We start from the raw sequence: 21,443 nt of genomic DNA on the forward strand, positions 1-21,443 counted from the left end.
GGGCGGTCACGTGCGCCTGAGGGGGCGAGGCCCCAGCCTGCCGGGGAGCGAAGGGAGCCGGCGAAGTGGCTGCGCTAGGAGCCAACTTGTTCTAGGACGAGAGGGACTGAACGTAGGTAGAACGCCTTGGAGGGACCCAAGGCAGGGGCAGCGACGGCCAGGCCGAGGCGTCTACAGCCAGCCTGGGGGACAGACAGCGGCTGCCGCGGGTCGGGGGAGGAAACCCCAAGGAAAGGTGGGAGCAGGAGCTTGGGGGAGAACGCAGGGAGCCCCACCCGCGGCTTTACGCAGCTCCGCGTCTCCGTTTCTTCTGGGGCAGGCGGGAGCAAGTGCCCCGTCAACTCTAAGGGACCAGGCGAGCCCACTGTCCCCTAAGACTGCCGGAGCCCTCAAGCACCTGTCGAGGGCTCCTGGGCCGAGGGTTCCAGGGAAGGCTGCGGTCATGGTGAATGAAGATTTCAAGCAGGAGGAGGGAGATGGCGCCCGTGCTCAAGAGCCTACACTCCATGCAGACCCCATTGACTCGGCCCACCCCAGCATGTCGGCCGATCCCAGTGCGTCTGTCCATCTCAGCGTCTCGGCCCACCCCAGCGTCTCAACCCACCACAGCGTCTCGGCCCATCCCAGCGCCTCCATCCACCCCAGCGCCTCCATCCACCCCAGCGTCTCCATCCACCCCAGCGTCTCCATCCACCCCAGCGTCTCAGCCTACCCCAGTGCCTTGGCCCGCCCCAGTGCCTTGTCCCAACCTAGTGACTCTGGCCCGGAAGACTTCAGCGTGATCAAGGTAAGCAAGCGGCGTTGGGCCGTGGTCCTGGTGTTCAGCTGCTACTCCATGTGCAACGCCTTCCAGTGGATCCAATACGGCTCCATTAATAACATCTTCATGAACTTCTACGGGGTCAGTGCCTTTGCCATCGACTGGCTGTCCATGTGTTACATGCTGACCTACATCCCCCTGCTGCTGCCCGTGGCCTGGCTGCTGGAGAAATTCGGCCTGCGCACCATCGCCCTCACCGGCTCCGCTCTCAACTGCCTGGGCGCCTGGGTGAAGTTGGGCAGCCTGCAGCCGCATCTCTTCCCGGTCACCGTGCTGGGCCAGGTCATCTGCTCGGTGGCCCAGGTCTTCATCCTGGGCATGCCCTCCCGTATCGCTTCTGTCTGGTTCGGGGCTAATGAAGTTTCAACAGCATGCTCACTGGCTGTCTTTGGCAATCAGGTGGGTAAAGTTGCTTGTGAATGGTCGGAGGTGTGGGCATCATTTCATTGTATGACTGCGTTAGATTCTTCCTACCTGTTTAACTGTGTGGGAGATGAATTTTCTGACTTCAGCGGAGTCTGTGACTCTAGTTGGCTTTGTGACTGGGGTTACAGTGTGAGTGGGTGATTGTGACTGGGTATTTGGGTAAGATAAGTGTGGGGAAACAAAAGGAGGGGAACTTTCCCCACTTTTCTCTTCCCTCAGCTGAAAGTGGGCTTGTAGAACATACCCTGCTTTGATGGTCTCATTCCTGAACATGTGTCTGTTCACCAGCTTAGACCTGTGATTCTACTAAACCTATTCTTGGGCAGCAGCCCCTGGGCGTCCGACATGGTAGACTGTTCTGGTGTTATCAGCACTTGGCAGGTCTTTTGAGCCCAGCTGGCTTTCCTAGAGTGCTGTGTGAAGCAGAGCTGTGTCCAGGTGGTCATGGTTTGGGCACTGTTATTACCTTCTTTTACACAAAGATGAAGGCAGGACAGTGGGGACAATGCTTGGTGCTAGACTCCTTCCCTGGGGTTTAGAGCCAAGTCCAGCAGGATGGAGCAGAAATCTCGATCTGAATTTCCAGGGCCTAGAAAAGCATCTGGTTTAAGTAGCTCATATCTTAATCCCTTCTATTCCCTTGCTTTTAGAAGGAGAATCCCAAGTTCTTTGCATCTCAGTAGGGTTATGACCCAGAAAGTTAGGCATATTACTTAGACAAATGAAAATGAATTGGATTGCCCTTTCCAAATATTTGAAGCAAAAACGTATGGGGTCTTTTCTTTATCTGGACCACTGCTTCCGTGTCTCACTTCTTTCCAAGTATATGTAGTCAAGGCTGCATGTTTAACAAATTACCAGTAACTCTTAGTTCTCATAGGTTTATTTTCTCTTATTTGTTAATTTTATTTAGCAATTTTAATTTTTCGTTTAGAAATTTGTTGTTTGGGACAAAAGCTTTCCAAAGCTTCTCTAAAGGCAGATTTCCATTCTGCTTATCTTTACCTACCAGGAAGGTAACTTGAGCTAAATTTTCCCCTTCCCAGTTTGAGTGCTACCGCTTGGGTAATAGAGTAAGCAATCAATGAAAGCAAACAGGCCACCTTTAGCACACAAATAAGCAACATGAAATCCCTTGCCCAGTTTTCACCTATTGATTTGAATGTTACGGAAGATTGAATTGACTTGAGGCCTTGGTATGAATAACTAGATGGATCTTTTGTTCACGGCAATTAAAAAATAGGTATTCAGGGTGACATTTATCAGCATCCTCCTCCCCAGTCCTCCAACGTGATGTGACTGAATTTTAACATCCTCATTGCAGTCCTGCTGGTGGGTTTTGCACTACTGTATTGGATTTTTCCTTTAAAGGAGGGTAAACCTGGGAGATGCGGGCGTTGGTGGTTCAGTGGTAGAATTCTCACCTTCCATGCCGCAGACTGCGTTCGCTTCCCAGACATTCCCCCTCATGCGCAGCCACCACCCGTCTCTCAGTGGAGGCTTGAGTGTTGCTATGATGCTGAACAGGTTTCAGCAGAGCTTGCAGACTAAAACTGACTGAGAAGAAAGGCCTGGTGATCTACTTCTGAAAACGAGCCAGTGAAACCCTATGGATCAAGAGGGTCTGATCCACAGCCATGGGACCTGGCAGTGTTCATTCTGTTGTGCATGGGGTTGCCGTGAGTTGAGGTCCAACTCTCGATGGCAGCTAACAACAACAAAGCTTGAGAGATGGGGGAAGATTTCAGCCTTCCAGAGGGTTACTGTTGTGTGCCATCAAGTTGACTCCGACATACGTGGACCCTGTACGACAGAGTAGAACTGCCCCATAGGATTTCCTAGGCTGGAATCTTTACCGGAGCAGGTTGCCAGGTCTTTTCTCCAGTGGAGCGGCTGATGGGTTTGAACTGCAGAGCTTTCAGTTAGTTGTTGTTGATAGGTGCTGTCGAGTTGGTTCCAACAGAACACTGCCTGATCCTGCGCCATCCTCACAGTCGTTATACTTGAGCCCATTGTTGCAGCCACTGTGTCAGTCCATCTTGCTGAGGGTCTTTCTCTTTTTTGCTGACTCTCTACTTTACCAAGCATGATGTCTTTCTCCGGGGACTGATCCCTCCTGATAACATGTCCAAAGTATGTGAGACATAGGCTCACCATCCTTGCTTCTAAGGAGCATTCTGGTTGTGCTTCTTCCAAGACAGATTTGTTCGTTCTTTTGGCACGGTATAAGCAATATTCTTCGCCAATACCACAATTCAAAGGCGTCAGTTCTTCTTTGGTTCCCCTTATTCTTCTTCCAGCTTTCTCATGCATATGAGGCGATTGAAAACACCATGACTTGGGTCAGGTGCACCTTAGTCTTCAAGGTGACATCTTTGCTTTTTAACACTTGAAAGAGGTCTTTTGCAGCACATTTGCCCAGTGCAATACGTCGTTTGATTTCTTGACTCCTGCTTCCATGGGTGTTGATTGTGGATCCAAGTAAAATGAAATCCTTGACAACTTCAATCTTTTCTCCATTTATCATGATGTTGCTTATTGGTCTAGTTGTGAGGATTTTTGTTTTCTTTATGCTGAGGTGTAATCCATACTGAAGGCTGTAGTATTTGCTCTTCATCAGTAAATGCTTCAAGTCCTCTTCACAGTAGCCGAGTGCTTAACCACCGTGCCCCCAGGGCTCCTTTCCAGAGAGTTAAATTTCTCTATTAGCAGCCAAACAGAATTCAGAGAAGGTTATTGCAATCTCAAATCCACTGTTTGAGGAGGGAAGGAGAGCTAACTGGGAGAAGCCTTGGGTGATAGGAGAATCCAACACTTTTTTTGTTGACCATAAAGCCCCAACTAATAAGTTTCCACACCCCTCTTCACACAACTGTGAGAGGATTTACCACCAGATATATCTTTAAAATTTAATAGGAATAATTACTCATTCCCCACTCCTCCCCTCCCCAAGGTCAGGAAGTGCTAAGAATTTTACATTTAAAAACACTCTGACAGGGTGTATTTACATCATGGAGCCATCTATTTGGTGTGATTTTTAAACTTAACCCTCTGTGCCAAGCTAAACATTATGAGAAATTGAGTTGCTTATGCTTCCTCATGTGGAGATAACTGTTGCTTCTCTCTGTTTTAGCCTTTTTTTTTTTTTTCCCCTGAATAAAGCTTGGCTAAATGGAGGAGAAATATCAACAGAGCAACTTGAGCTTTGCTGCTGTTCTAGGGTAAGAACATCACAAAGTTTAGTAAAGCAAAAAGGAAGTTTTATTTGGCATATAATCAAAAGACAAAAGTGGGAAAACGAACAAGCGTGCTGCCACAGCCAAGTTTGCCCCAGTCCAAGGGAGTATTACAGAATAAGCAAGAACGGGAAATGGACAAGCATGCTGCTAGAGCCCTGTCTGCCTGTGTCCAAGTTACAGAGTCATCAGTATTTATTAACATTACAAATGGACAAAACCATTGAAAGCTTCACCTTTTCACAGATTGGCTAGAAACTGTGATCCTGCATTTTGAATTGTCTTTCTTAACAATCATTGGTACAGGTTTCAGTAACTGCAGTCAGGAGGATGTTCATTGGTCCAACGTATCTTACTATTCACTAAATGCTAGTAGAAAAAGATAGAAGTGGAAAGTCTTTTGTGTTCTGTTTGATTGGTTTATGTGAAGGGTTCCCTACAAGATATTTTCCAAGTCTGTCCTAGCTATTGTCTTTATACCTCAGGGCCCAGTTGATGTGTCCTTATGAGTCCTTGTGAATCCAGCTCCAGCTAGGTCACATTTTAGGACAGGGAATAATGGCTCCAACATTGTCTCCTAAATCACTGCTTAGAAAAGAGCCCCAAAAGCTGTCTAAACAGACTTCCAATGTCATTTGGCAGAACAATTCTGTCCTACAGATTTCACTTTGACCTTGACCATGCTGATCAACATAACCTACATGCCTTGGTAATTCTGACCTCTCTCTTCTAATGCTTCTTAAATGCCCCCACACATACACCAGCCCCTGCCTGCTTTAAATTCAACATTCATTCATCAACAAACATTACCTAGCACCTACCTTTTGCCAGACGCTGTGCTAGGGCTGCACAGATAAGCCCTGCCCTTGCAGAGTTCCTGGTATAAAAATGTTTAAATTTGTACTAGATCCAAAAATTATACCAGGCACCAAGATTCATATAAAAAATGAAGCACAACAGAGTATATGGGATTTATTTTCAGTTCTCCATGATGTTTTTAGTATCTACTTTGCCTGATTGCTATGGGAGAGGGTGAAGAAAGGGAAGCAAGTTAATATCGATTAAGTACCTACTATGTGCAAGATGGAGCCCTGGTGGTCCAGTGGTTAAGACCTTGGCTGTTAACAAAAAAAGGTCAGTAGTTCAAATCCACCAGCCACTTCTTGGAAATCCTATGGGGGTAGTTCTACTCTGTCCTATAGGATTGCTATGAGTCAGAATCGACTCGACGGCAACGGGTTCGGTTTTGAGTTTTGGTTATGCACAAGATGCTTTTCATCCATTATTTGATTTAATTCTTTCAATAACTCTGAGGTAGGCAAAATTACCCTCATTCTTATAGGTGAGGAAATTGAGGCACAGATAAATTGAGCAACTGTCCAGGATCTTACAGCTAGAGAAGAAAGATTTGAACCCAGATCTGCCTCCAAAGCCCGTATCGATGGGCTTCATATTTGATAAAGAGTATATGTATTTTTAAAAGGGGAATTCTGAGGTTCTAATTTTGCTCCTTTTTTTTTTTTTAAATTGTGCTTTAGGTGTAAGTTTACAGCTCAAGTTAATTTCTCATACAAAAATTGATACACATATTGTTTTGTGACATTAGTTGCAATCCCCACAATGTGACAGCACAATCCCCCTTTCCACCCTGGGTTCCCTGTGTCCATTCGACCATTTCCTGTCCCTTCCTGCCTTTTCATCCTGCCTCTGGACAGGAGTTGCCCATATGGTCTCATATATCTGATTGAACTAAGAAGCACATTCCTCACGTATATTATTTTTTGTTGTATAGTCCTGCCTAATCTTTGTCTGAAGAGTGGGCTTCGGGAATGATTTCAGTTTTAGGTTAATAGTATGTCCGGAGGGCCGTAATTTTGGGGCTTCCCCTAGTCTCTGTCAGACCGTTAAGTCTGGTCTTTTTATGTGGATTTGAGTTCTGTTGTACATTTTTCTCCTGCTCTGTCCGGGATACTCTGTTGTGTTCCCTGTCAGGGCGGTCATTGGTGGTAGCCGGGTACCATCTAGTTCTTCCGGTTTCAGGCTGGTAGAGTCTCTGGTTCATGTGGTCCTTTAGTCCTCTGGGCTAATATTTTCCCTGTGTCTTGGTAGTCTTCATTCTCTTTCGCTCCAAGTGGGATGGGACAAATTGATGTATCTTAGATGGCCACTTGCAAGCTTTTAAGACCCCAGATGCCACTCGCCCCTCTTTTCTTGAGGGTTATTGGTGGTAATAACGTTTCCTGCAGTTTTCACAAGAGCTTGAGGTCTCAGCACTTGTCTTCTGTTTTGAGATAGTCGGTATTAGCATTGCCTCCCCACCTCCCGGGGTAGGGGTAGAAGTCTCGTCTTCCAGGTAGGAGGCCCGGGTTCGATCCCCGGCTAATGCACCTCATGCACAGCCACCACCTATCTGTCAGTGGAGGCTTGATGCCAAAAGGTTTCAGCAGAGCTTCCAGACTGAGATGGACTAGGAAGAAAGGCCTGGTGATCTACTTCTGAAAGCCAGCCGATGAAATGCTGTGAATCCCAACAGTTTGCAGCTGATCCACGGGGATGGCACAGGACTGGGCAGCATTTCATTCCGTGTGTGGGGTTGTTCTGAGTCTGGCCAACTCGACAGCAGCTAACAACAACAGCCCCACTCGCTGTGCTGTAAGTTGCTAGAGGACTGATCCTGCCTCCTTCAGCCTAGCACATTGCTGTCCCCATAGTCAAGCAGGTGGAGCTGGGAGCTGTGGGAAGAAGAAAGCAGGAATCCTGAGCTAGGGTGAGAAAGGGAAGCCGAGCCTCCCTCCTCGGTGCAGCTGAGGCTCTTCCCTTTCTTTGGCATGCTCTCATCAGTTGCTCCCAGGTGGTAACAGCCTGGCATATTTTAGCAACACTTGTCCCATTGTTTCAAAGGAAGAAGGATCTGTGTGGGGTTTTGAATGATGTGCACACATTGTTAATGTGCAAGGGTTGGAAGAAAACCTTGTGTTCCAGAGTCTGTGATAACTTAGTGGCACAGGACACGATAGATGTAGGAGCTGGAAAGGATCTTCAAGGTGAGCTCCAGCCCAGATGAGGGACCTGCATCACAGAGGGGAAGGGGGCTTAGTGCAATCCAGAAATAGAGTAGGAGAGAATCCATTTGCTTTTAGAGGTAAAGAAATGCAGTAACTTTACAGAAGCAGTGGCGTAGAAGCCACCCTAGCTGTCTAGAATAGCTCCATCTAATAGAAATATAATGCAAGCGTCAAATACAGATCACACGTTAATCTAAATTTTCTAGTAGCCACATTAAAAAAGGTTAAAAAAAGAAAACAGATGATATTAGTTTTAGTAATATATTTTATTTAATCCAGTATATTCCAAATATTTTAATGTGTAGTCAACATAATAAAAAATTTTTTGGTTTATTGTTTTGGTTTAAGTGAAAGTTTATGTTTCAAATTAGTCTCTTATACAAAAATTTATACGTACATTGTTATGTGACCCTAATTGCTCTCCCTGTACTGTGACAGCACACTCCTCCTTTCCACCCCTGATTTCCCATGTCCATTCAACCGGCTCCTAACCCTCTCTGCCTTCTCATCTCACCTCCAGACAGGGGCTGCCCATTTAATCTCATGTAGCTACCTGAGCTAAGAATCACACTCTTCACAAGTATCATTTTTTGTCCCACAGTCCAGTTCAATCTTTGTCTGAAGAGTTGGCCTTGGAAATTGTTTTAGTTGTGGGCTGATAGAGAATCCAGGGGCCATGCTTTCCGGGATTCCTCCAGTCTCAGTCAGACCATTAAGTCTGGTCTTTTTACTGGAATTTGAGTTCTGCACCCCACCTTTCTCCTGCTCCATCCAGGACTCTCTGTTGTGTTCCCTGTCAGGGCGGTCATTGGTGGTAGCCGGGCACCATCTAGTTCTTCCGGTCTCAGGCTGATGAAGTCTCTGGTTTATGTGGCCCTTTCTGTCTCTTGGGCTAATACTTTCCTTGTGTCTTTGGTGTTCTTCATGCTCCCTTACTCTGGGTGGTTGGGACCAATTGATGCATCTTAGATGGCTGCTTACAAGCTTTTATGACCCCAGATGCCACTCACCAAAGTAAGATGCAGAACATTTTCTTAATAAACTTTGTTATGCCAATTGACCTAGATGTCCCCTGAAACCATGGTCCCCAGACCCCTACCCCTGCTGCTCTGTCCCTCAACGTGTTTGATTGTATTCAGGAAACGTCTTAGCTTTGGTTTAGTCCAGTTGTGCTGACTTCCCCTGTAGTGTGTGCTGTTCTTCCCTTCACCTAATTCTTGTCTACTATCTAGTTAGTGAATAACCCTCGTCCTCCCTCTCCACCCTTGTAACCATCAAAGAATGATTTCTTCTGTGTTTAAACCTTTTCTTGAGTTCTTATAATAGTGGTCTTATACAATATTTGTCCTTCTGTGACTGACTAAATTCATTCAGCATAATGCCCTCCAGATTCCTCCATGTTATGTTTCACAGCTTCATCGTTGTTCTTTATCATTGCGTAGTATTCCATTGTGTGGATACACCATAATTTGTTTATCCATTCGTCCGTTGATGGGCACCTAGGTTGCTTCCATCTTTTTGCTGTTGTGAACAGTGCTGCAGTGAACATGGGTGTGCATATATCTATTTGTGTGACAGCTCTTATTTCTCTAAGATATATCCAAGGAGTGGGATTGCTGGATCATATGGTACTTCTATTTCTAGCTTTTTAAGGAAGCGCCAAATCAATTTCCAAAGTGGTTGTACCATTTTTATATTCCCACCAACAGTGTATAAGTGTTCCAGTCTCTCTACAACCTCTCCAGCATTTGTTATTTTTTGGATTAATGCTAGCCTTGTTGGGGTGAGATGATATCTCATTGTCGTTTCGATCTGCATTTCTCTAATGGCTAATGATTGTGAGCATTTCTTCATGTGTCTGTTAGCTGCCTGAATACCTTCTTTGGCGAAGTACGTGTTAACAATATAATAAAATTGTTAATCAGCTGTTTTACATTCTGTTTTTCATACTAAGCCTTTGGAAACCGGTGTGTGTTTTATACTTACGTTGTTAGTTGCTGTCAATCGATTCCGACTCATGGTGACCTCATGTATGCAGAGTAGAACTGCACTCCGTTAGGTTTTTAAGATTGTGACCTTTTGGAAACGGATTGCCAGGCCTTTCTTCTGAGGCACCTCTGGGTGCATTTGAACCTCCAATCTTTTGGTTAGTAGCCCTGTGCTTATCCATTTGCACCACCCAGGGACTCTTTTACACTTATAGCACATCTCAATTTGGGCTAGCCATGTTTCCCAGAAAGCAATGGGTGGTGTTCAATAGCTAGGCTGGACATTGCAGGTCTATAACAATGATGCGATTTCAGCAGTGGAAATCAGATTCTGGTGGATAAAGGAAGTTATCTAGGGCTCTAGGAAGTTGACTCCAGCTGAGGAGATTGTGTTTGCTGGATGGTCTGATCATATGGCATCACCCAGCGAGTGAACGTGAAGAGAGCTCCTGAGGTTGACTTGGGAGTCAGATTCATAAGGTGGGTGGTCAGCTGATACTCATTCCAAGATCATGGCCACGTGGGTGTGCTAAAGTCAGGCGGGTCATTCGGCTCTTCTAATGTCAGAGGCTTGTCAAGGTCTGAGTGAAGTTCAGGGAGGTGAAGGCAAACGCTTTTCTTCTTGTCCATTGTTTGTTATTATTAAGACACACAGAGTGCTTGCCCACATGAGTGGCCACTCTCTGGCCTCCCATTATGCGTTAGAAAGAAGAGGAGTAGAATAGGCAGGGGCTGGGAGTGTAGAACAAGCCTAGTGGTGCCCGAAGTGAGGTGAGGTAGCTCCGGGACCACTCCCACAAATGCTCCTGGGGGCTAGCCCAGTCATATAAATGAGTGAGGCGGGCCTAGTATAAGTGGCATGAGAACAATGTGAGAGCACATGTCCCTTCTAAAGGGAACAGCTGCTTCTGCTCCAGCCAGTTGTTGACATAGGAAGTATGACCCAGAATTGCCTGATCTTCTCACTGTTTTCTTTAAAGAGAAACTAGAAATCCAGATTTTTATGTGAAATCTGTTTTTTAAATGCTGGTAACTAATTAAAAAAAAATTTTTTTTTTTAAATTACATTCTATGTTTTAAAATTATGGGTCAGAAAAAATTGCGAGTTTGAGACTTCTGGGAGTGTAGCGTGGAACTGAATTCCAGTTCTGCTTTCTTCTTTCTCAAAGATGTGGGCTTAGAGGCTAGCAGCGCTGGGGAGGAAAGCAGGCCTCTGTGCCCCTAATGTGGTTGTCTCAGTTTCCTAGTGCTGCCGTAAAAGGAATACCACAAGTGGGTGGCTTTAACAAACAGAAATTTATTTTCTTACGGTTTAGGAGGCTGTAAGTCTGAATTCAGGGCACCTACTTTAGGGAAAGGCTCTCTCTATCTGCTCTGAGAGAGAATCCTTGTCTCAGCTTCTCAGCGTTCCTTGGAGATCGCCACGTGGCATCTGTCTTTCCTTCTTGTGTGCTTGCTTGTCTCTGCCTAAGGAGCCCTGGTGGTGCAGTGGTTAAAATGATTGACTCCTAACCAGAAGGTTGGCGGTTTAAAACCACCAGTGGCTCCACAGGAGAAATATGTGGCAGTCTGCTCTCATAGAGATTTACAGCCTTGGAAACTGTAGGGGGTTGCTATGAGTCACAATCCACTTGTTGGCCGTCGGTTTGGTTTTTTCGCTTTTTTGTCTCTGTGCCTAATCTGCTCTTTTTATATCTCAAAAGGGATTAGATTTAAGGCTCGCCCTACACTGATAAGGCCTCATCAACATAACAAAGAAAACCGTATTCCCAAATGGGATTACATCCACAGGTATAGGGGTTTGCCTTTACAACACATATTTTTTGGGGACACAATTCAATCCATAGCAGTGGTCGTTCACCCACCTCTTCTATGGGGCTAGGGAAAAATAGAGATACCTGGGCCCCACCTGGACTTCCTTAAGCAGACTCAGGGCAGGGGCCCAGGCTCCTGTAGTTTCACCTGGCCTTGGGGTGAGGCTGGTGATCAGGCGATTTTTGAAACCACCAGGACAGAAGGCCAGCATGCAGCCGGAAGATGTTGTTCTGCTTGAAGCCTAGTTCTTGCCAGAGCTAACTTAGTATGTGTTTGGAGTGTGCAAGGAGCCCTGGTGGCACAGTGTTTAAAGCACTCAGCTGCTAACTGAAAGGTAGGCAGTTTGAAACCACCAGCCACTCCGTGGGAGAAAGATGTGGCAGTCTGCTTCTGTAAAGATTACAGCCTTGGAAACTCCATGGGGCAGTTCTACTCTGTCCTATAGGGTCACTATGAGTTGAATCGACTCACTCACTGGCAATGGGTTTGGAGTGTGCTGGGTCCTGTGTTCAGGTGGAAGCAGTTGGGACCTCAGCCTCTCACCTTTCATATTATTGGGAGAGGCTGGGTGGGAGGCTTGTAATTCTGATTCCCTGAAGGTGCTGAAAATAGGCTCAAAGTCTTCTGGGAAAGAAAGGCCCTGAAGGAATGTGAGATGGAATCACTGCAGATGCTCCTAATCCCAGTGCACTGGGAGGAGGCTGAGGTTGGCCTGGCCTGGCTTCTACCTTGACCTTGTTACCTTGGCCAGGCATTGTTGCAGGTGCCTACTAAGTCCATGGAATCACTTCAAAGTCCTCTGTTTAAAACTGTAGAACCCCACGCCCTGCCATTTCTATCCAACCTGACTCTTGTTACCTCCCAGCCTTGTCTTTGTGCTCAGACCAGTCTGGCATCATTGTCGTAGTCATCTAGTGCTGCTCTAACAGAAATACCACGAGTGGATGGATTTAACAAAGAGAAGTTTATTCTCTCACAGTCCAGTAGGCTACAAGTCCAAATTCAGTCCAGGGGAACACTATCTCCATTGGCTCTGGAGGAAGGTCCATGTCATTAATCCTCCCTTGGTCTGGGAGCTTCTCTGCACAGGAACCTGAGGTCCAAAGGACGCGCTCTGCTCCTGGCGCTGCTTTCTTGGTGGTATGAGGTTCTCATGTGTGTCTTCCTGCTTCTCTCTTTTATATCTCAAAAGAGATTGGATTAAGATACTGTCTAATTTTGTATACCTCATCAGTGTAACCTCATCATAGTGATAGAGTTTACAACACATAAGGAAATCACATTAAATTACACAATCATTCAATACTGGGAATCACGACCTAGCCAAGTTGACAGATATTTTTGAGGGACACAATTCAGTCCATGACAACCATTATTGTCTCCTTGAATGTGTGAGGTGTTCCCTACTGGCTGGGAAACCCACTCACCTCCTCCCTTCAGTCTTCATCAGCCTCTCTGCTCTGAGGAATGCATTCCCTGGCCCTCTGTGCTCACCTTGTGTTTACTCAGAAACTGGCCTTTGCTTTCTGGTGGTTTGTGTGCTTACCCCTCCTTTCCACTTTCTTCCCCTCCTCTCCTCTTTTCCCTCCCCCTTCTCAAACTAAATGGGAAGCCTCTCAAAGGTTTCCTTGATTCATACATCTCTCCTAAAAGTCCCTGGGTGGCACAAATGGTTAAGCACTCGACTGTTAGCCAAAAGGTTGGTAGTTCAAACTCACCCAGAGTTACCTTGGAAGACAGGTTTGGCAATCTGCTTCCAAAAGGTCATAGCCTTGAAAATCCTATGGAGCAGTTCTACTCTGCACACATGGGGTCGCCATGAGTTGCAATTGACTCAATGGCAACTAACAGCAACATATCTTATAGGAGGGCTGTGAGCCTGACAGGTGCTTACAAATAAATGAATGAAATGATAAATAATTTTCATTTCCTGAAAGGAATTAAGGTAGCCAGTCAGTTAACGGGGAGTTCGGTTGGTTGGAGGAAGGGATTGCCATGCTCAGGTTGTCTTCCATGGCATAGCTCATTTCTTATTCCTCAGTCAATAAAGAGCTATTGAGCTTTTACTGTGTGCTGTCAACTGGCTCAGACCTCGGGGGAGGCGGGTGTTGAGAACGTAAGTCTTTCATACTGCTGTGTGACTTTTGACAAGGGACTTTTGACAAATCCCATAACCTTTGTCTTATTCTTTTGTAACATGAAGATAATACGGGAGCCCCCGCTAACAATGTGTTTGAGTTGTGAGGAACCACACTCATGGCCATCTGTTTTTGTTTTCGTACATGTGATTGTTAGTAATATGGATTATATACAGAGTTACAACACGTAATTTGTTATCATTCTTAGATGTTCACTCAAAGATGTTCAAAGATCAGATTTATAAAGATACTTATAATAAAAGGCAATAATAATGAAAACTAAAAAAAAAAGAGGTATTCGACTTACATCAGAACCAATTTATGACAGTCGTCCAAAGGGAACGCAGTGTTAAACCAGAGACTACCCATATTGTCTCTTTCTAAAGATGGTGAGAAGATTAAATGAACCAATACCTGGAAGACTCTTAGCTCCCAGGTCTGTCAGATAAGAAGTGCTAAATGAACACTACCCCAGGGTGAGTGCAGTGGGAGCAAGCAGGACAGCTTCTATTAGAAGGTGATGGTTGAGCTGATTCTAAGTGAGTGAAGTGACCAGGAGTTGGGTGAAGAGGAGGGGATAGGCCCTTCCAGGAAGTTTCCTGCAGTGCCCTGATAGGTGCTTGTCCCTCTTGAGAGCTACTCAAACTAAAATCAGTGCTGGTGCTGGAGAGACAGTGTTATTTTCCCAGTGTGATGATAAGAGCTGTGGTCTGTGAAGACCTTGGTGTCTCTGGGATGACACAGATACTGGGCCGACACCCTGCATGTCACACGTGTCTCACAAACCTAAGACTCTTCTGAAGGAAGAGGGGCGCCCGGGCTTATCAGGTGGACACAGCTGTTTTCTGTTGCCTGGCTTTTGATCTTTTTCCAGGAATGCTGTTAACAGGATGTCCTTCCCTTGATAGCAGCCCAACCACCCCAACATCAAACAGCCCGGAGCGTATTGCAGGATTAGTATTGGATCCCCACTAACCAAGCCAAAAAATCAAACCTGTTGCTGTTGAGTCGAGTCCAACTCATAGCAACCTTATAGGGCAGAGTAGAACTGCCCCATAGGGTTTCCAAGGAGCGGCTGGTGGATTTGAACTGCCAAATTTTTGGTTGGCAGCCTGAGCTCCTAACTACTGCGCCACCAGGGCTTAACCATAGGGTTAAGGTGAAAGCTAGTGTTTCCTTCTTTATTGTCTGTCTCCTGACTTGTACATAGCACCATTCCTAAACTTAACCCCATAGGGCAGTTTCTTCCTTCCCATGATGCTGCAGGATGGAAGGTCTTTGTCTTTGGTGAGGCATTCAGGGATGGGAAGTCACCCTGCAGGTTCTGGTGACGTACCCAGATTCTTCTGCTTTCTGGCCTAGTTGCAGGCATCTTTCCTTGTTTATGTTGTGCAAAAATTTAAGTCGGCCTCTCACCCCTGCATAGCATGTGGCCCTGCCCCAGCATGAGGACAGGTAGCAGCAGCAGTGGCATCTGAGTTTGCAGGAGAAGTAGAAGATGAGAGGAGGAGGTGGATTTTGTTTGCTTACCAAAGTCTTGGGATTAGACTTGGGGACACGGTGTCATGGAACCTCCTGATGGAGCAATGTTTGCTTTGGCTCCCATCTCGATTCCTTCTCCAGAGAGGAGGTGAACACAAGCCCCTTTCAGTTCCAGGAGGCTGGTTTTGGTTGGACAGCCCTGCCACCTCCAGAAGGGAGGGGTGCGGGGAGAAGATGTAACAAGGTTGGGGGTTGTTTTTCTCTTTTACCTTCTCATTTCTCCTGGAAATTCCTGGTTTCTGCCCGTAGTGACCAGGTTGGTATGTCTGGGTCCCCTTTGGTGCTAGAGGCAGCTCTCTGTGCACAAGGCTATTTGCTGTTGACATCTACTCTGAAAAATGTGACAACCATGGAGAGCTATTCCCGTGGGCTGTTTGTTTGGGGTGGTAACTGCCCTTAGAGAGAACACCCCCTCAGACCTTTGTCCTAGGCTTTCTGTCTGGTGCTGGACATGTTTATGCATCATCCATGTGAGCTCACCCAGGAGACAATTCCTTCCCTACCAAGGAGCTGCACACTGGAACAGCGTCTCTCTTCCCCCGTCCCCCCTGGGGACAGCTGGGGAATGCCTACAGCTGAGACTTGTTTCATAATTTCCTTCCTTGTGGCAGTGGAGAGTGGTGCTTTTTAAAGTGTGGTCTGTGAACCTGCAGCACCAGAACCAGCTGGGGTGTTCGTTTAAAATGCAGATTCCTGGACACCTCAGCTTACTGATGTTGAGTCGGCTCCCAACTCATGGCGACCCCATGCACAACAGAACAAAACACTGCCTGGCCATGATTGGTTGTGGAGCAGACCTTTGCGATTCATAGGATTTTCATTGGCTGCTTTTTGGAAGTAGGTCTCCAGGCCTTTCTTCCTAGTCTGTCTTAGTCTGGATGTTCCATTGAAACCTGCTCAGCATGTAGCAATGCCCAAGCCTCCACTGACAGATAGGTGGTGGCTGCACATGAGACAAACTGGCCAGGAATTGAAACCAAGTCTCCCACATGGGAGGCAAGAACTCTATCATTGAACCACCAGTGCATCCTCATCTGATCCAAGGAATTAGCTTCCCTGGAGTTGGGCCTAGCAATCTGTGTTTTTGATGCTCCCTCAGTGATTCTGATACCTTACTGGAGTTTGAGACCTCCTGGTGTGAAAGCCAAACCAAACTCCTGCGCTGCAACTCTCTCTCTGGCATCTCTGGATTCCAGCTTCTAGATCTTTCTGCCTTCAGGGCATCTCAGTAACTCTGTCTGGAATCTTTATTGACAGATTCTCCTTCCTGGTTATAAACTTAAGCAGACCTACCTGTCTAGTCTCTCTGCTGGTGAGTTAGGCTGGTGCCAGAGTCAACAGGCTCCTGGGTAAAGATCAGCACCGTTCGGCAGCCGAGGCCCTGAGACACAAAAATTTAAAGACCTTGCCCGTAGCACACAGTTGGGACTCAGAATATTTGGATGAAAGGATGGATGGCTGCAGGAGTTCTGGTTTTACATTCAGCATTCTTTCCAACACCAGTTTCTGTTGCTTTGCCATTGAAGGCTTTATCTTTGGGACAGATTATCTTTGGAAGGTAGATTGGAGGCATTCGCAATGATTACCATTTAATAACTTACCAGCCATGGTCCCATGGGGCCGGATGGGGAGGATTCAGCTTGACTCATCCCTCTTACTAATCTTTCTCACCTTTGTGTGTACTTTGGTCCCCTCCGAGGTCCCTGGGAAGCAGGAAAGCAGTTTGCGTCAGCTACTAACCTAAAGGTTGGCCTCTTGAACTCACCCAGCAGCCCCGCAGGAGAAAGGCCTGTCAACCTGGTTCTGTAAAGATCGTTGTTGGATGCCATTGAGTCAGTTTCGACTCATAGCAATGCCAAGTGACAGAATAGAACTGCCCCATAGGGTTTTCTTGGCTGTAGTCTTTATGGAAGCAGATCGCCAGCTCTTTCTCCTTCAGAGCTACTAGGTGGGTTCGAACCGTCAGCCTTTTGGTTAGCAGCCCAACACTTAACCATTGTGCCACCAGGGCAATTGACTCGATGGCAGGTGGTGGTGGTTGTGGCGGTGGCGGTGGCGGTGGCGGTGGTAGTAGTAGTAGGTCCCTGAGAAAATCCTTTACACCTGTATCTTCAATTCCTAAAGCCTCTGAAGTGGGTCTCTGTGGAGAGCTGTTATTGTTGCTGTCATGGCAACCCTATGTACAACAGATGAAATATGCCTGGTCCTTGTGCTATCTTCACAATCTTTGGAATGCTCGAGTCCATTGTTGTGGCCACTGTGTATTTTGAGTACCTTGCAACCTAAGGGGCTCATCTTCCAGCACTATCTTGGACAATATTCTGTTGTGATCCATAGGGGTTTCACTGGCTGATTTTCAGAAGTAGATCACCAGGCCTTTCTTCCTATTCTGTCTTAATCTGGAAGCTCCGCTGAAACTGTCCACTATGAGTGACCCTGCTGGTATTTGAAATACTGGTGGCATACCTTCCAGCATTAGAGCACCACGCACGTCACCCCAGCACCACAAGCAAGTCACTACAGTATGACAAACTGACAGACAAACTGGCAGACAGGTGGTGGCCAGGGATAGCAGCAGATGGTAAAGCCCTTCCCGATTTGGGGCTGGCTGAGCTGGGTGGTAGGACCTGGCAAGACTCCCTGGCTCTCTGGAGCCCTTTCAGCCCCTCACCATCCTCTCTCTTCAATATGTCACTGCCAAGGTCACCAGGAGATGTCTTTAGCCTCTGGCCTGCTGTGTGACTTTGCAACAGGCATCTCAACAATCCTTCACCCAGGCTTTATTTATGGGGTAAGGATGGTCTCCTTGCTAGTGTTTGGTTCTCTCAAGGCTGTTGTGAGGAGGAAGGAAGCTGTGTTCTCAGGGCCCAGATCACACTCACTGGCAGTTTGTTTAGGGACTTTCGGGGGCACCTGCGTTCTCTTCTCTCCCTGGCCTACCTTCTGATTGACTGTCTGAATAAGATTACAAGATAAGAGGCATGGAGTAAATATGTTATCCATTTTGTGGTGACCCACACATTTCCCAGCAGCTCACAGGGCAGCAGACTCCTCACTGACATAGCAAGACCCCACTGCAGTGAGCTCACCAGACCACGTCTTCCTGGGATATGCTGTTGCATGGTGCCTTCTTGAGGCTCAGTCAGGCTCAGTGTGAAGAGAGCAGGATTGGGAAGGAGAAAATCAGAAGTCCTGATGTTGATCTCACCCCTTATTAACTCTGTGACTTCAGCAGGTTGCTTAAACTCTTTTATGCAGTGGAGGAAACAACCTGGCCGTCACAGGCCTCGGGTGCCTCATCCACGCAATGAGGGTCCTGCCGTTAACCTCACTGGTTTTGAGGCTCAGATAATACACTGGATGTGCAAGTGTTTTGAAAACTGTGAGATGCTACGCTAATGTTGATTTTTCAAGAAGCGTCCTTTCTTGAACTTAAACTGGGGGGAAAAGGACTCTGGATCTGGTCCTTGACAGGAGAGTAAACGAGCTGCCCTGTACTCCCATCACGTTCCTTCTGTCAACCTTGGATCTGTGGCCACGCCCTCCATTTATAAGCCTCACGTTCTTACTTTCACAGTCAGCTCTTTGTTCAGAGGAAGCACTGGTCAGTCTGCCTGTGGGAGCCTGTCTCAGAGCTTCTGAGGTCCAGAGTGTTCTCTCGTCAGCAGAGAGGAATCGGCACTTCCTGATTTGGCCCTTTTGAGTGGAACCATTCTGTAGCTCCAGGAGTTCTGGTTCCTTTTGATTCCAAGAAGCTCACAACTTGATACAGAAGGGCCTTTTGCCAAGGAACGGCAAAATGCAGCTTTTAAGTCTGTATGGGCCTAGGATGACCCGTCTTCAATGCAGGAAATGGTGATGGGGACACATGCATAGAACTGATTTAGATCCCACTGCAGGAGACTCAGGTGTGATTCCTGGACAAAGCACCTCATGCGCAGACCCACCACCCGTCTGTCAGTGGAGGCTTGCGTGTTGCTGTGATGCTAAACAAGTTTCAGCAGAGTTTCCAGACTAAGATGGACTAGGAGGAAAAGCCTGGCCATCTACTTCTGAAAATCAGCTGGTGAAAACCCTATGGATCACAACAGTTGGGTCATGGGGATGGTGTAGGACCTGGCAGCATTTTGTTCCCTTGTGCATGGGATTGCCATGAGTTGAGAGCTGATTTGATGGCATGAGAATTAGCCAGGAATGAGAAGTTTTCTTCTAAGGGCCTGGTGGCCCTGGTCTTACCACATTCTCTCCAAGCAGCAATGATTATCAGTAACTGAATGGTGGCTGAAGGGGCCCGTGAAGTCCTTGTGAAGATGTTACATTATCTCCTTGGCAAGTCTTTGTTTCCGGAGTGCTTCTATCTCTTTTTAGGGAAGAGGGTTCCCCATTATCTTAGGGAAGAGGGTACCCCAGGTATGACTGGCCCTGTGTTCTCATGCTACCCTACAAAAATCCAGATAGTGGTACTGGTTGCACAACATTTTGAATGAACTTAGTGCCACTGAATTGTACACTTAAAAATGGTTAAAATGGTAAATTTTATGGCTCCTATTTTCCATAATAAAAAAAACAAAAAATCCTATGACTTTTACTAGAATGCCCTCCACCTTGGGCAATATTTTGCAAATATCCCTTGCAGATAACCCACATAGGCCCCTTGTCATCCAGTCTTTGTCTGTGCTGCATTCTGTCATTGAATCTTGTTTGTCCCGGATTATATCCCCTCCAGCCAGCCAACTGTGTCTCCCCACTTGACAGCAGAAAATGTGACAAATGAGAGTCAGTGGAGGAAGGCTCTCATCCTCTTGGTCTATCATGTAGTTGTGTTTTGGAGACGATGCACCAGAGCCTTCTTTTATTGATTGAACAAATATTTATTGAACACCTACTCTGCCAAGCAACATTCTGAGCACTGGGGATATAGCAGTGAATGGGAAAGATAAGGCCCCTGCTTTTGAAGAGTTCACATTTAAAGGAAGAGAGATCAGACTGTAAGCCAGCCACTTAAGGAGTAACTAATGGTGAAAATATCAGGCAGGTAGGAGGGGAGGTGACATCAGAGCAAGATATTGGGAGACATTTTTGCCTAAGTAGTACCCTGAGTAATTCCTTAAATAACAGCTGTTTTCTTGGGGGATGGTATTAGACATTTATGACTAATGGTTTTTTTGGTGCAAGATTGAGCTTTTTTTCTCTCTTTCCAAATTTCCCTCTGGGGTCATGAGGCAGGGTATTAGTTAATTTATGGGACTGGCTTCTTAGGAAAAAGCTACATGGAGCCCACTCTTTTTCTGGAAGTACATACCCAAGTAAGAGGAACTGGGTCATATTCAGGGCAGCGCATTGAGCAACAACCCTCTCAGGGCCTGCCACGCATGAGAAATTTGCCTGGGTCAGAGTTTCACCACCAGACTGGAAGGGCTAACTTGAACTGTAAACTTTCATCTAAAGCACAAAAAAAGAAGAATGGGAGGGCTGTCACCAAGAAAATTCCAACCGGTAGCGCCCCTCCCCCCTTCATCCACGGTTTCACTTTCTGAGGTTTCAGTTACCTACAATCAACTGCTGTCTGAAAACGTTAAATGAGTAGCGTGATGAAATCTCACGCCTTCCTGCTCCATCCTGCCTGGGGACCACATTCACATAACTTTTATTGCAGTGTATTGTTATAATTGTTCTATTTTATTATTAGTTATTGTTGTTTATCTCTTACTGTGCCTAATTTATAAATTAAACTTTATCATAGGTATGTATGTATGTATGTATAGGTGAAAACATAGTATATATAGGGTTTGGTAGTATCCTCAGTTTCAGGCATCCATGTGGATATGGGGGGACTGCTGTATTTATCGTCATATGAATGAGTTTGAGGAATGACAGCATGTTACACTGCAGCGTGTTACAAAGCAGGCATTTCTTCTCCTTTGGGATGTTTTTCCACCATCTGTCAAATGGCAGGGAGTGGTAAAACTGAACACAACAAAAACACACAGGACTGGAGGATGCATCTGTTGGCTGTTGTGTGCTGGCGTCTGGGATAGAGTTGGGGGGAAGTGCCAAAGCATTTGAATGGAGTTTTGCATGTTGCTTACTTGAAATGTGAAGAATGCTCCTGATATCACATTGGGAGAAAGTAAGAGCTGCACTCTGTTCTCTGTTGGCCTGGTGGTTTGAAAGACTCCTGTTCATTTTTCATCTTTCTCAACTGAGTCACTGCGGAAGTTCTGTGAGCCTGTGGCCATCAGCCTTTAGCACAGAGGGACCTTTTCATGTTGACGCCAACAGTGACTTGGGCTTTCAATAAAAGGGAAGGCTGAGGAGGCTTTACTTCTGCTCTCAAAATAGACCTAGACTGACCTTTTGCAGATTTCACCACTAGGACAATTTCAAGGGAAACACTCAACTCATAGAATGGG

At 46.4% G+C, this 21,443-nt stretch overlaps 1 protein-coding gene across 1 annotated transcript in view; it reads left to right on the top strand.

Annotated features, from left to right (window-relative positions):
- Positions 1-757: 757 nt before the first annotated feature.
- FLVCR2 (FLVCR choline and putative heme transporter 2) overlaps positions 758-21,443 on the top strand; it is a 64,349-nt gene continuing 43,663 nt past the window's right edge. Inside the window, exon 1 of the mRNA XM_023726397.1 lies at positions 758-1,219. Coding sequence (XP_023582165.1) covers positions 836-1,219 — 384 coding nt within the window. The 5' untranslated portion in view covers positions 758-835. The remainder of the gene's footprint in view (positions 1,220-21,443) is intronic.

Source organism: Trichechus manatus, unplaced genomic scaffold (assembly GCF_000243295.1).
Source record: "Trichechus manatus latirostris isolate Lorelei unplaced genomic scaffold, TriManLat1.0 scaffold00010, whole genome shotgun sequence".
NCBI lineage: Eukaryota > Metazoa > Chordata > Mammalia > Sirenia > Trichechidae > Trichechus > Trichechus manatus.